At 56.4% G+C, this 12,205-nt stretch overlaps 2 protein-coding genes across 6 annotated transcripts in view; both read right to left on the bottom strand.

Moving 5' to 3' along the window:
* The window catches only part of ZNF609 (zinc finger protein 609), a 74,510-nt gene extending 69,915 nt beyond the window's left edge, over positions 1-4,595 (bottom strand). For 2 of the 4 annotated variants that reach the window (XM_072869166.1, XM_072869165.1), the window contains exon 1: positions 4,341-4,594. The gene's annotated coding sequence lies outside the window, so the exon portion shown is untranslated. Of the gene's footprint in view, positions 1-4,340 lie in introns of all 4 variants that reach the window. The other 2 variants (XM_072869167.1, XM_072869168.1) reach the window with 2 other exon arrangements.
* A 3,924-nt stretch (positions 4,596-8,519) lies between these two features.
* The window catches only part of TRIP4 (thyroid hormone receptor interactor 4), a 34,117-nt gene continuing 30,431 nt past the window's right edge, over positions 8,520-12,205 (bottom strand). For both annotated transcript variants that reach the window (XM_072870747.1, XM_072870748.1), the window contains one exon: positions 8,520-8,758. In XM_072870747.1, the coding sequence (XP_072726848.1) occupies positions 8,691-8,758 (68 nt within the window). In that variant the 3' untranslated portion in view covers positions 8,520-8,690. The remainder of the gene's footprint in view (positions 8,759-12,205) is intronic.

Raw genomic sequence — 12,205 nt, 5'->3', positions numbered from 1 at the left:
GCAAGTTTTCCAGACAGGCAGCCCCCTTATTTTCTTTACCGTAGGACCATTGGAGCAAAACCTTACCGTTTCCTCTGAAACCACGTCACACTACAAGGCACTGATCCTTGTTAGCAGGAAAGTGCATTTTCGATGCAATTGCATGGCAATAGAAGCCACATCCTGGTGGGATCTTTTTTTCTTCCCTTCACCGAAACCAAGCAGCACCCCTTCCTCATCTGAGCCAACCCAGCACAGGGACGAGGAGCAGACCAGCTGCTGCCACAGTGGCCAAAGCTCTCATTCAGTAGCTACACACAGCCACCGATGAGCTCCCAGAACAGCCGCGTGCTCTGAGCTGGCTCATCTACCTACCCTTGATCTTACAAAAGACCCTTCACACCCATATGAGCTCCTCAACATACCCCTACATCCCCAAAACCCTGCTCTGGAGTCAGGCACCCCCACACAACAGCATCACCCTCCCTCCAGCCACTACCACTGCAGCACAAGCATCCAAATTATGACTTTCCCAAATAAGCAGGCAAGCTCCATGGAGAAGGGACCAGCTCTCCTCACACAGGGAGAGCCCACATGCACTTGACCCATGCCCATCAAGCATCAGAAGAGGCATCACAGGAGAACTGCAGGCAGCCCAGGCCATGTCCAGGTGCTTTGGGGACTTTGGTGCTTCTCAAAAAATCTCTCCACAAACCACCATCAGCTGCAAAGAAATACAGGGCAGGTTTGGGAACGGACTCGTGACTCTCACAACCCAGAGGCTGGGGAAACATCAGTCCATATTCTGCAGAAAGCCTGCAAAGATAAACATGGATCTCAGCTTGAACTCAGTGGGAAACCACCCAACCTCCTGCGGACTACCCAAAGCCAATCCACTCGCTGTATTCACTGTGTACAAGCAACCAAGCACAGTTAAACTGTCACCAGCCCCGGCAAGGTCACCTGCGACCTCACTTCCTTTCGGTACAAAGCCAGCACGTGACGCGCTCCCCACAAGCATCTGCCCGCTCGCTGCCTGCCCCCAGCAGGTCCCTGCCTCCAGCCGGGGAAGCTGGCCAGAAGCAGCAATGTCAACACTCAAAGGGCATAGCTGCGCACACACGCTGTCACACATCCCCGAAACATACCTGGGACCATAAATACCATCTTATTTACATAATACTACAGATAAAGGGGACAAAGAGGCTTATTGCATTACATCTGGGACTAGTATTGCATCAGCGCCCTGAGGCCCTAATCCGAATGGGAGCCCTGCCACACGGGGCACAGCAGGATGGCAGCGAGGTGCATCCTAAAGATCCCTTTTTAGGCAGCGTACACCCAGGAAACACTGAGTAAATCACAGTGTCCAACACAACACACGACTCTGGTCCCCAGCTGCCTTTCTATTGCAGCTGAGCCCCAGGAGTGTGATCCCAGCCATGGGTCTCCAACCTCTGTCACAGCGTGGACATGACTCCTGGACATTGACTTTGTTTCAGTAGGGACGCCCGCATGGAAGTGCGAGAAAGACAAGGCAGCTTCTGGTTTTCTTTAATTTATGCAATTAAAATTAAAAAGATACTGTAAATATAATCTGGAGACAAATTTTGATTCAACGTGGCCCAGTTCTCAAAGAGAATAAACCAGACAGAGAGAACTCTGGCCCTCCTTCTTGTTCATACGTAATAAAGACACACAAGCTGTTAGGTAGCTCCAACACAGCATGAGAACCCCTCAACTGCCTTTAGACTTTCCAAGCCCTTTCTTCCCAAAAAAGGCATGTTTTCAGCTAGCCTAACAGTTAAAGGGAGAAGCTTTAGAGGCAGCAGAAGCAGATGCTGTGTGCGCCAATGTCCAACAAGGCGGGTGCAGTAAGCGTGAGGGGACTTTGCAACCTTGCAACTGCAGAGAGGGAGAGATTATCTGCGGTTGCCACCCAGCCTGCTGCATGGGGATACAGACAAGCGTCCCTTATTCGCAGCAGCTTCTCCCCCCAAAAAAATAACACCATTTTCGGCACACGGAGAGAATGCCACGATAGGATAACATGTGTATTAAGAGACACCTACGTGCATATACGTGCACGCACCAGCCCCTCTCGTTAACAAGCAGCCTAATGGCAACTCACAAAACACACAGATCCTCCACTGGAAACCAAGTCCAAGCACCCAGCCTGGGAAAAGGAAAAAAAAAGCCCACATCAGGGCCATACTCAATTACAGATCATTACAACTTACTTGATAATTAATCTCCTCTGGTGGCTCTAACTGGCTCAGAGCCCTTGTCCTGAACGCAAGGCCAGTTTAGGTGAAACATTAAATCCTTGTCCTTTTGCACTACCGAGACGGCCGCGCTCCTGGTGCTGCGCACATCTCCCTTGCTCAGCGAGCTCTCCTCTCTCCGCAGGGAGAGAAAACCTTGCTGGATGAACGAGGGTATAAAAGGGCAAGGATTTTTGTTTCCAGATGAAAACAGCTTCAAAATAATAAATTATAAATTATTTCTGATCAAGAGCTAATCAATAAAATAAGCTGACTGGATTTTTCGAGTGCCATGTGTGTGCAGCCGTGTACTGCCAACAAAGAGCTAGAAATGTGCAGCATAATCCGATGCCAGAGTCATCGTACAAAGCGTGGAAATAGGTTTTCCTGAGGATGTCCAGGCGAGGAAGGCTGCGAGCGCCTGTGCCGCCCCTGCGCATGCCGGAGCCTGAAAGCCAGCCCCAATGCCGGCATCCTTATTCTTCTGGAGGGGGGAAAAAGGGCCTGTGAGCTCTTCAGTGTATGCCACAAAAAACGTGTGTGTCTAACATGTCCTCCAAGGGAAAAGGCCTTCCCAGAAGGGGGGGGGAAAAAGGAAAGGGAAAAAAAAAAAAAAAAAGAGAGGGTTGCTGGGAAATGGAGGGGAGCCAAGTCTCACAGACCAGACCTGAACCTGTGACCTTCCCCATGTACACAACAGGCGGGAGAGCTTCGTGGCAGGAGCGGCCCTCCTTACCCCTCCATTGCACCCCCAGAAACCCGCAACCATTATGGGACGCCTCGCCTCCGGTACAGCCACGTTGCCACTTGTGGTGTCACCCCCTGGGATCGGCCCCACGCGGTGGCCCTCACGAGCGGGATACTAAATGAAGGCCACTCCTCCTGCGGCACCGGGTCACCATCACGCAGGGGCCCTATGGGCCCTCTCCAAAGTGCAGCTGAGGGGTGCTGGAGCCCGGCCCCAGCCCCTCGCTGGAGGAGCTATGCTCTCAAGTGTTTGCCCCCCCAAACACACAGAAACAACTCGTGCTCGCTAAATGCCTTTGGGAAAATTTAATCTTCTGTGATTTGAGCTGAGAACCTCCCACGAGGGGCCGCGTCCCCCCCACACACACACCAAAAGGGCTAGGGTGCAGCGTCTTAGGGGAACCAGCCCTTCCGGGGCCCCTCCAGTCCCCGCATCCCTACACCCTCTCTGCACAGAGACGGAGGGTCAAGAGGGAGAGGCATCCCCCCCCAGGGACACAGCTGCCCCGTCGGCAACGGCATCCCCTCGTCCCATGGCCCGGACACATCGTCCGTCCCCCCCCAGCCCCGACCCTCAACCCAAAACCTGCCCTGGCGGTGACCCCACACACAGGCCCCCCCCCCCAGCCGGGGGGGCTCCATGCCGCCCGCTCACGCCCCATGGCCGGGGGATACGCTGGGGCCGAGCCCCAACCCCCACAGCTAGGGGAATCCGCACCCCACGCCCACGGTGAGCCCCCCCATCACATAGCCCGGCGGGGGGGGCACAGCTGCGGGGGACCCCTAAGCCCAACCGCCCCGTGGGTGCCCCCGGGCGCCCCCGGCGCCACAGCCGCGGAGAAGGCGACCCCCGCAGTCGCAAGGGGGTGACCCCGCACCCCTAGGGGGGCACCCAACCCCACAGGCCCCCATACCTGGGGGCCGTCCCTAAACGGCCACGGGGGGGCGCACACAACCCCCGTCCCAACGGTCACGGAGGGACGTCCCCGGACCACGGCCACGGCCCCCAGCCACGGGAGAGGGCCTAAACCGGCGGGGGAGGGAACCTCAAGGACCGGGGAGGGGAGTCCAGGCACCAACGGCCGTGGGGGAAGGCCTCAACAGCCACCGGCGGGGAACCCGGGCCACAACGGTCGCGGGGGTGGGGGGCGACGACCCGAGCCCATCCGTCACTGGCGGGGAGCCGGGGCCAGGCCCAACGGCCGCGGGGGACCCCTAACCGACACACACACACACAGACACAGACACGACAGACAGACACACACACACACACACACACACACACCACCCCACCCCACCCCCCACCCCCCCCCGGCGGAGCGCCGCGGGGCCGGGCGGGCCCGGACTCACCCGGCTCCGCTCCCGTCCCAGGCGGCCCTAAGTCTCCTCCATGGGGCCGCCTGGCCGCTCCTCCGCTCCGCCGGCAGCTAGGGGCCGGCCGCCGGGGCCGCCATGCCGCCCGCGCCTGTGGGCCGCGCCGCGCAGGCCGCGCCGGTGTCCGCCTGGCGGGGCGGGGCGGGGCGGGGCGGGCGCTCGGCTCCGCTCGGCTCCGCTCGGCTCGGCGGGGACGCGGCAGTCCGGAGCCGGAACCCGACCGGCACCCGGAGCGGGGTGGCGCGGGCGCGACGCAAAACCCGGAAGGTGGAGTTCGGAGCGGGAGGGCAGAGAGCGCCACCCCCGGCGGGGAGGAAAAGACAGCACGGCGAGACCCGCACAAAGAGGGCGCCAGGGCCCGGCAGCCGCGGCCAGAAAATGCGGAGACCGGATCGAGATCGGGAGCCGGGGGCATGAGCGGCGGGCAAAGACCGGAGCGGAGTGTTTTCCCCCCTGCGGAGTCGGAGCCGCCGCGGTGTCACCTCGGAAAGGGGGGGCAAATTTTTGGGGGTGTTTTACACGCTGAGGGGTGTCGTATGAGCCCCCCTACCCGGCATGGTCCCCCAACGGCTGTGCTTTTGGGCATGCCAGCATCAGCACCGGCTACCGGTTCAGCTCACTGAGCCAGCACAAAACCGCTCAGGCTGGTTGTCGGGCAGGGTACCGCTCAGAAAGACCTGCCGGGAGCGGGCAGGAGGGAGTCATCACCCAGGATGCGCCCTGGGGTACCCGCATCCACCCCAAAAATCCACGACGTCATGCCCCACGCGGTCATTTTTCCTTCCCAGATAGGTGCTGGACAGAAAGAGCATCTTCCTTCCCAAAAGCACCCAGATCCCCAGCCCTCCTCGTCCCCAGGAGGTGGCAGGTCTCCTAAACCCTCTGGTCCCGACCCCAAAGCACCGTCCCCGTGCCGGCCGGTGAGGAAATTTCAGCTCTTCTCAGCAGGGGGTGTCCCAGCCCTGCCTCCAGCACACTCCAAAACCAGCCCAGCACAGGAGCGGCTGGCCCTCAGCAAGGCAAACCGGCGTGGCAAGCTGTGCCGATGGAAGATGGGATGCACGATCCAAGCTTGGCAACCCGGCAGCGCCAAGCTCAGAGCCAGGACACGGTCCTGCAGCGAAAGTGATGGAGCGGGGACCACCACCTCCATCCCCCCACCCGGGTTCCAGTGTGGGGCATCCCAGCCCAGAGAGGTGCCACCATCCCTGGGGATGGTGGGTCTTCTCCTCCAGCCCGGTTTCAGGAGGACACCGAAGGGGACGCCAATTTCTTCCCATGCTTTTTGCCCCCGAACGAGGACAATGTGAGACCCTGGTGAAGGAGGTGGGATGCCATGAAGGGCAGGGTTTTGGGTGCCATCTCCCTGTTTCTCTGGCTTTTGGGGTTGTGGCAGGTGGGAGGGAAGCCAGAAGAGGTTTAAAGCAGCAGGAAGAGAGGGTTCAGAAGAACATTCATTTAGCCCAAAAGAGATTAAGAGGAGAAATTCTTCCTTAGCATGATGAAGAGGAGAAACTGTCCTTGCATGGCACAAACCCAATGCTGGTGGGCACCAATTAACAAATTCAGGTTGGATTTTACCAAAATTTTTTAAAAGATTGGGTAAAAGGCATTCTGGGCATTTGGTGCCGATTTTTAGCACATCCTGGACCAGGAGTGATGCTCCCGAGGGTGGGAAAACCATCTCCTGCCAGGAATGCAGAACCAGGGATGGGTCAGTGCATCAGCCTGCTCATTTCCTGGCAAAACCATAAATGATGTAATTAATACAGGAGGAAAACAAAAACACTGCCAGGCAGCTTCATTGGAAACAATCTCAGCATCCCTCCAATGACGCATTTTGCCGTACCCATGATCCAGCCTGCCCAGGGCTGCTGGAGCCCCAGCTCTGGAACCACTAGCCCCATGGGACTCAATGGATTTTACTGACGACTGGTGGAGAATGTGAAATCCTTGGGGATGAAAATTTCAGGTGACATGCAGATGTGAGCTGTAAGCAACATAAAGGACAGGAAGGTGACAAAGAGCAGCTGCCGCTCTCATGGAGGTGGGCGCAGGAGATAGATCTGATTTAATATGAAGCCAAATCACAGGCTCGTATTAAAAGCCTGGTTTAGGTATGGGGTGGGTGATCCATCCCAGGAAGCAGTGCCCCTGAGATGGGGCTTTTGACAGGCATTATGTGTGATAAGCAGGACGTGAGCCCTGCAGTCCTCTTGTCCCATGGGGAAGGTACAAGATCCCACTCTGTCACGGCCTTGTCCGACAGTGCTGCACTCCTGGGATAAGGAGCAGTAGCTGGAAACCCCAGGGCTGCAGCACATGGAACCCAGGCACATCTTCCTTGGTGCTAGGCACATCTTCCTTGGGTGCTTCACCATGCCAGGTGCTTGGTGTCCCGAGCATTCCACTCACCCCCAGGCCATGCCAGTGAGGTGCAGGGCAGGGCAGCAGAGACATCAGTGATGTTTTGTGAAAGACGCTGTCCACCACATAACTGGATGCTCCTTCTCCGTGCACCTGTCTTCTGTCTGGAAGAGTATCTCCCTCACCTTCATCCCACAAGTGCTGCCTTCAGGCTGGCTGCTTGAGGGTCAATCCCTTGCACCTCTAGGAGAGGTGCTCCAGGGAGCTGCAGGCAGCTCAGGCAAAGCAACCTCTATGTCTGGCCTCTCCCACCCAGCCACCAAGGCCAAGTCCTCTCCTGCCTCCTTCACCCCATGGCACCAGGACCACGGGATGCCACCCCAAGCCCCCCATCCCTCTCCAGCTCCTCTCCTACAGGCACCACAGACATTTCCCCTCACTCTCGAGACACATCCACCCAAGAGAGGAGAACCTCCATGATACAAGAAGAGAAACAGGTCAGGGAAGTCACCAGGAGTCCCAGCACAGCTGATTGGGACCATACTGGTGGGACATCAGGGACAGGGACAGGCACAGGCTGGTGGATGGGGGGGACGCAGCCAGAGGAGGAAGGAAGCAGGAGAAGCCCATCTCCCTCTGCCATGCCAAATAGCAACTCCCATACCATAACCCCTGTGCCAAGCTCAGGCAACTCAGACATGAAACACCCATGAGTGTTTTTCCAAATGAGGAATGACATGGGTGGGCATTGAATCCCCAGATCCACAATCTCCACCATCCTGGAGATCCCATGAAAGAGGAGGCAGAAGACTCCTCTTTTATGTTCAGCTACTGAGCTTCAGGGTGGGCAGGCAGCTGGCACGAAGGCTTCACACCCTCCTCCTCTCTGATGGGGTAGCAACAGGAACAGAGGCGGAGGGCTGTGACAACCTGCAACCAGTGACCACAGCAAGCAGCTAAGCCCACAGCCCTGCTCTGCTCCCTGCCATGTCCCCAGGGAGGAGGAGGGATGCTGGTAGTGCTTGGGGGTTGCTCAATCCCCTCCAGAGCAGGGTGGGCTCCAGGGAACAAGGAATGCTTAGACGATGGCAAGGCAGAGCCTGGAGCAACATGGCACGAAAGGCTCACAGCCCAGTGAACACAAATGTGTAATGAGCACAGACACAGTAATGCAGGGAGATGCTGAATATGAAGGATTAAAGGAGAAATTAATCTTATTCATAAGGCAGAGGGGGTTTTTAACTCATGCACACAGCTGTTGGAGGGGGGGGTCAGCTTTTGCAGGGTGGCTGCTGCTTTGATACAAATCAGGAGAGAGAGATGTAAGGCTGGGCACTTCCCGGCAATGCCAGAGCCATAAGGGCATGATCCCGCGAGCAGAAAGCCTCCGAGCAGGAACAGAGCCCACCTCTCACCCCAAGTCCCCTGCATCCCCAAGCACATACTCAACAGGGCTTGGGCTCTCCAGTGGCTGGAAGCCATCCCCCTCATCCCCCATTTCTCGCCCTTCTCCTGCGAGGCCAGCACTGCAATGTGTCTGACCCCATCCAGCCAAAAGACCTCGAGGCACATTTTAGGGAGGGAGATGCTGCCAAAGCCAGTATGGAGCTACCTCCTGCCTGCCGAGACGAATGGAGCTGGGCTGGCCGCTCTCCTGGGATCCGGCACTCACAGGAGATGCGGAGATGCCAGCACTTGGTTGAATCCCATCCCATCAAGCTCCATCTCCCACCCACCCTTGTCCGCAGCGTGTGACTTCCCAGGAAGCATGGGCTGTTGGGCGAGAGCTCAGTGAAAACACATCTCTTTTAATGCTTTTGGAATACAACAGATAAAGCAATACCTAAAAGTGCTCTCAGATCTGTCTTGCACCTGCTTTCCAGAGTCAAGGACCATCCTGGCACACTTCGGTGGTAGTCGGGTGCTTTGTGGGAACACGAGGCACTGCTCCCTCAAGGCTCACTCCACTGCTTTCTGCTTCATTAGTCCCTTCTTTGCTCCCTGATGGATCTTTGTATCCAGCTTCCCTGTAAAGAAGGGATTAAAAAAAACAAAACAAAAAAACCCACTCTTCATCACTCTTTATTTTTAAATGCTATTTGCAATGCAAATCAGCTGGAGGCACTGAGGTCTCCTAGTTAGTGTGTTCCTGTCATATTCAATTATTGTGCTTGAGGAGCCAGGCGTTTCCAGCCTCCATGGCTTCCCTCCGCAGGCACGACACGGGGGAGCTGAGGGCAAGCGTGTCCGATGCAGCAAAGAGATGCCGGAGCAGGAGAAATTCAGTGAGGAGAGTAAATTAACATCCAGCACTCGCCTGCTGCTACTGGAGGGGAAATCAATCCCTTCGCTCGCCCACAGGATGCATGTTGACATGTTCAAAGGAGATGGGGGACCGTCAAGCACTGTGTTGGGGACATGTTTCTCCACAGCATGGCGGAAAGCTGGGCTTGGGGACAATAAACCCTCAGCTTGGGGACGATGATGCAATTGGGCATACAATGTGACGGGGATCAACCACTCTGTGCTGCCAAGCGCCAGGTTGGTGGCCTCCAAGGCCACCAGCTGGGAGGGCCGTGCTGCTTTTGCCACCAGGCAGCACCTTGGGGAGCCCAGGCACCCATGACCGGCTGCTCCAGTGGGACCCGGAGCAAATGCTGCCTTCCCTTGTCTTTTACAGCCCTCAGTGACTCTGCTGCCAGCTCTGCTTTCCCACCTGGGAGAGAAGCAGGACACCAATACATGGCATTTGAGCAACTCCTGCAGAAGAAGCCACAGCGAGCAAACTGGGTGGGCAACACACTGCCTCAGAGGAGCATCCCCGTTCCCCTCTCCCTGCCCATAAAAAGGCAAGGATGTTCCGGCTCTCCCAGGCAAAGCTCCCTCCTCCAAAAGGGAGAGGAAGAAAGGGAAGGTGACCTTAAGTGAAGCAGCATGGCAAAGAGCCAGCCTCCCAGAGAGGCTTTGCCGTCAGTCAGTGTCGGTCACCTCCTCTAATGCCATGTCTCCCTGGGAAATCGCCTCCCTGCTCCTGCTCCCCTGTGTCTTCCTGTCCTCCAAATGCCAGCCTCAACCTGTCTCTATTTGTAGCTGGAAGCAGGGATAGGGCTCCACCACATTGCAGAAGCCAACAGGAAAAACTGCAGAGCCTGCAGTGAGCTGGGGAGGGCAGAGCTAGTCCCTGGGGAGCATCCCCTTGCATCCCTCAGGAGGGACGTGGGCAGCCACCATGGTCACATCATCAGGAGGGGAAGCAAAGGGATCAGAGCTTGATCCCAAGGAGATGGACAGACAGAGCCCATCCCAGCGAAATCCCAGTGAGGTGGATGGAGCCAGAGCTGGCAGGCACCTCATCTGGTTCCCACAGTATCGTCCCTCCAGGGACTCAAGCCCGATGTCACCCCGATGGGTGAAGCACAGCCCACGCAGTCCCTGGGAGAGCTGCGTTGCTCCAGCCCAGCTACAGCACACAGCAGATCTTGTCTCTGATGGGGATCACATCCACCAGGCTCCAAAACAGTCCCACTTTGGCCACTGCTCCAAAAACTGCTGGTAAATGCCCATGTGCTGTGAGAAGCACGCATTTGTCCAGAGAAAATGGCTCCAGACCAGCCAGAGACCAACACCTTCTCTTCAAACCGAGAAAACTTCTCAATTTCAGCTCAATGAAGAGTCTGACAATGCTTTTCCCAGGAGAGGCAGGTTACAAGACTGCTTCGCTCAGGATGTCCCACCAGGACAACCCAGCCTCCCTGACACTGGTCCTCCTCCTCCTGCTTGAGTTTTGGGCCAGCCTTGCTCCTGCCTGAGCTTGAGAGGGAAGTTCAATCTACCAAACCCATAACACGTGCAAAAAAATGTGAGCAAGGGTTTGCAAGTCACCATGCCATAGGCCTGCAAACTGAAACATGGCTAGAGTCGGGTCGAAATTGGAAGCAGGAACCAGACGCTGCCAATGTCTCGGTGCAGCAGTTACCAACTTGCAGCCCATGGGACACAAAAGGGCATCTGCAAAACTCTTCCACCATCACAAATGAGAAAATTAAAACTGAGGCCAAGCGAAAGGGCAAAATAGGGCATTACCTGAAGCATCTGTTTCCAGTGTTCTCAACCTGAGCTATGGCTGAGCCTTCCAAACTCCCTGAGAGTTTGTAAGATGCTCTCCTACAAGGTCTGGGAGATCCACCATGCCCTCTGCCACCCTGTGTGGGAGAAGACTTTCCCCACCTGCCTAAGGATGGGGAAGAAGCCCCCTCCTTGCAATGGCTGGAAGCAGCAATGAGCACTCAACACAGCTGAGCCAGCACGGCCAGACTATCCAGAAGCAGTGTGTCAGACCACCATGTCGCCAAGCCATGGGGTTTTGAGCAGAAGAAAGGCAGCGAGTTCACACTTGTTCCATGCTCTGGTCCTCCACCACCAACACTGTGTCATCTCCAGGGCTGTAAGCTTCATATTTAACGTGCCTGCCTCCTGCTCCCAGACCCCAAAAGCAATTGGGAGGCTCCTCGGCTCTATCAGCTGGCAAAGATTAAAACATCACTGGGTAACCTTTAGGAAGAGGCTAAAAATAAGGCCACAGTCCTGTGGACCACAGGGTCCCCTTCTCTTTCCGGTCAATGATTTAAAGGACTCGTCTCGCATGTGTCCCTTCGCCCACTGGTCCATGCTCTTCCAGCCGTCAGCTGTTGAAGGGACGTTTCTGAGTGATGCTCGAGGGAGGCTTCAGGGAAGCTTTGCCCAGATTCAAGGACATCTCCGATGAGAACCACCACCGAGCTCTGTCCTCATGTGCTGAAACTAAGTGGGGACATGTTTGGGGACAGCCATGCTCCCAAACACAATGTAAACACAGTGCCTATCCCTTCCACACAGACCTGGTAGCAAAACTCAAGCTATGTTAGGTTTTTTTTTTTCCCCCCATCCCCAGGCTGCTAGAAACAACTAATTTGCAATGGAGAAGCATTCAGATGTCATCACGGTGAGGCCCATGCTGTTATCTGGCAAGGAAAACTGCTCTGGCTTGGCTTCCCAACAAAACAAACTGGCATTTTGTCATGGCTTGAGCCAGGCTTCAAGGAGACCAGGGCAGCCAGCGAGCTCAGGTAGGGATGTGAGCCAGCACCTTCCCCCTGCTCTGCTTCCAGCTTGGAGAATTAAGCTTTTGACTGCCTCGGACATGATGCCAGCTCCTATTAAAACAGCGCTTTACCCCGATGAAAGGTCAAAGCCTTCCCTAGGCTGTCACAAATATCACCCAGATGGACAATGTCCCCTCCAGGAAGGGGAACATGCAACTCCACAGTCTCCCCCACCGCTGCTCTCATGACAACTCCTGTCGGCATGGGAGGCAGGAAAGGCAGGGCCAGCCGCATGAACGGGCAGCGCAGGCAGCCACCAGCACAGCCAGCTTCCTTCCAGGCTGTTAGACTGATCCTTCTCCAAGCAGGAAAGTGTCACAACACAAAGGAGAC

The sequence above is a fragment of the Ciconia boyciana genome, chromosome 8 (genome assembly GCF_034638445.1).
Source record: "Ciconia boyciana chromosome 8, ASM3463844v1, whole genome shotgun sequence".
In the NCBI taxonomy this organism is placed as follows: domain Eukaryota; kingdom Metazoa; phylum Chordata; class Aves; order Ciconiiformes; family Ciconiidae; genus Ciconia; species Ciconia boyciana.
Note: the sequence above shows the minus strand (reverse complement) of the source record. Positions and strands in the feature narration are given on the sequence as shown.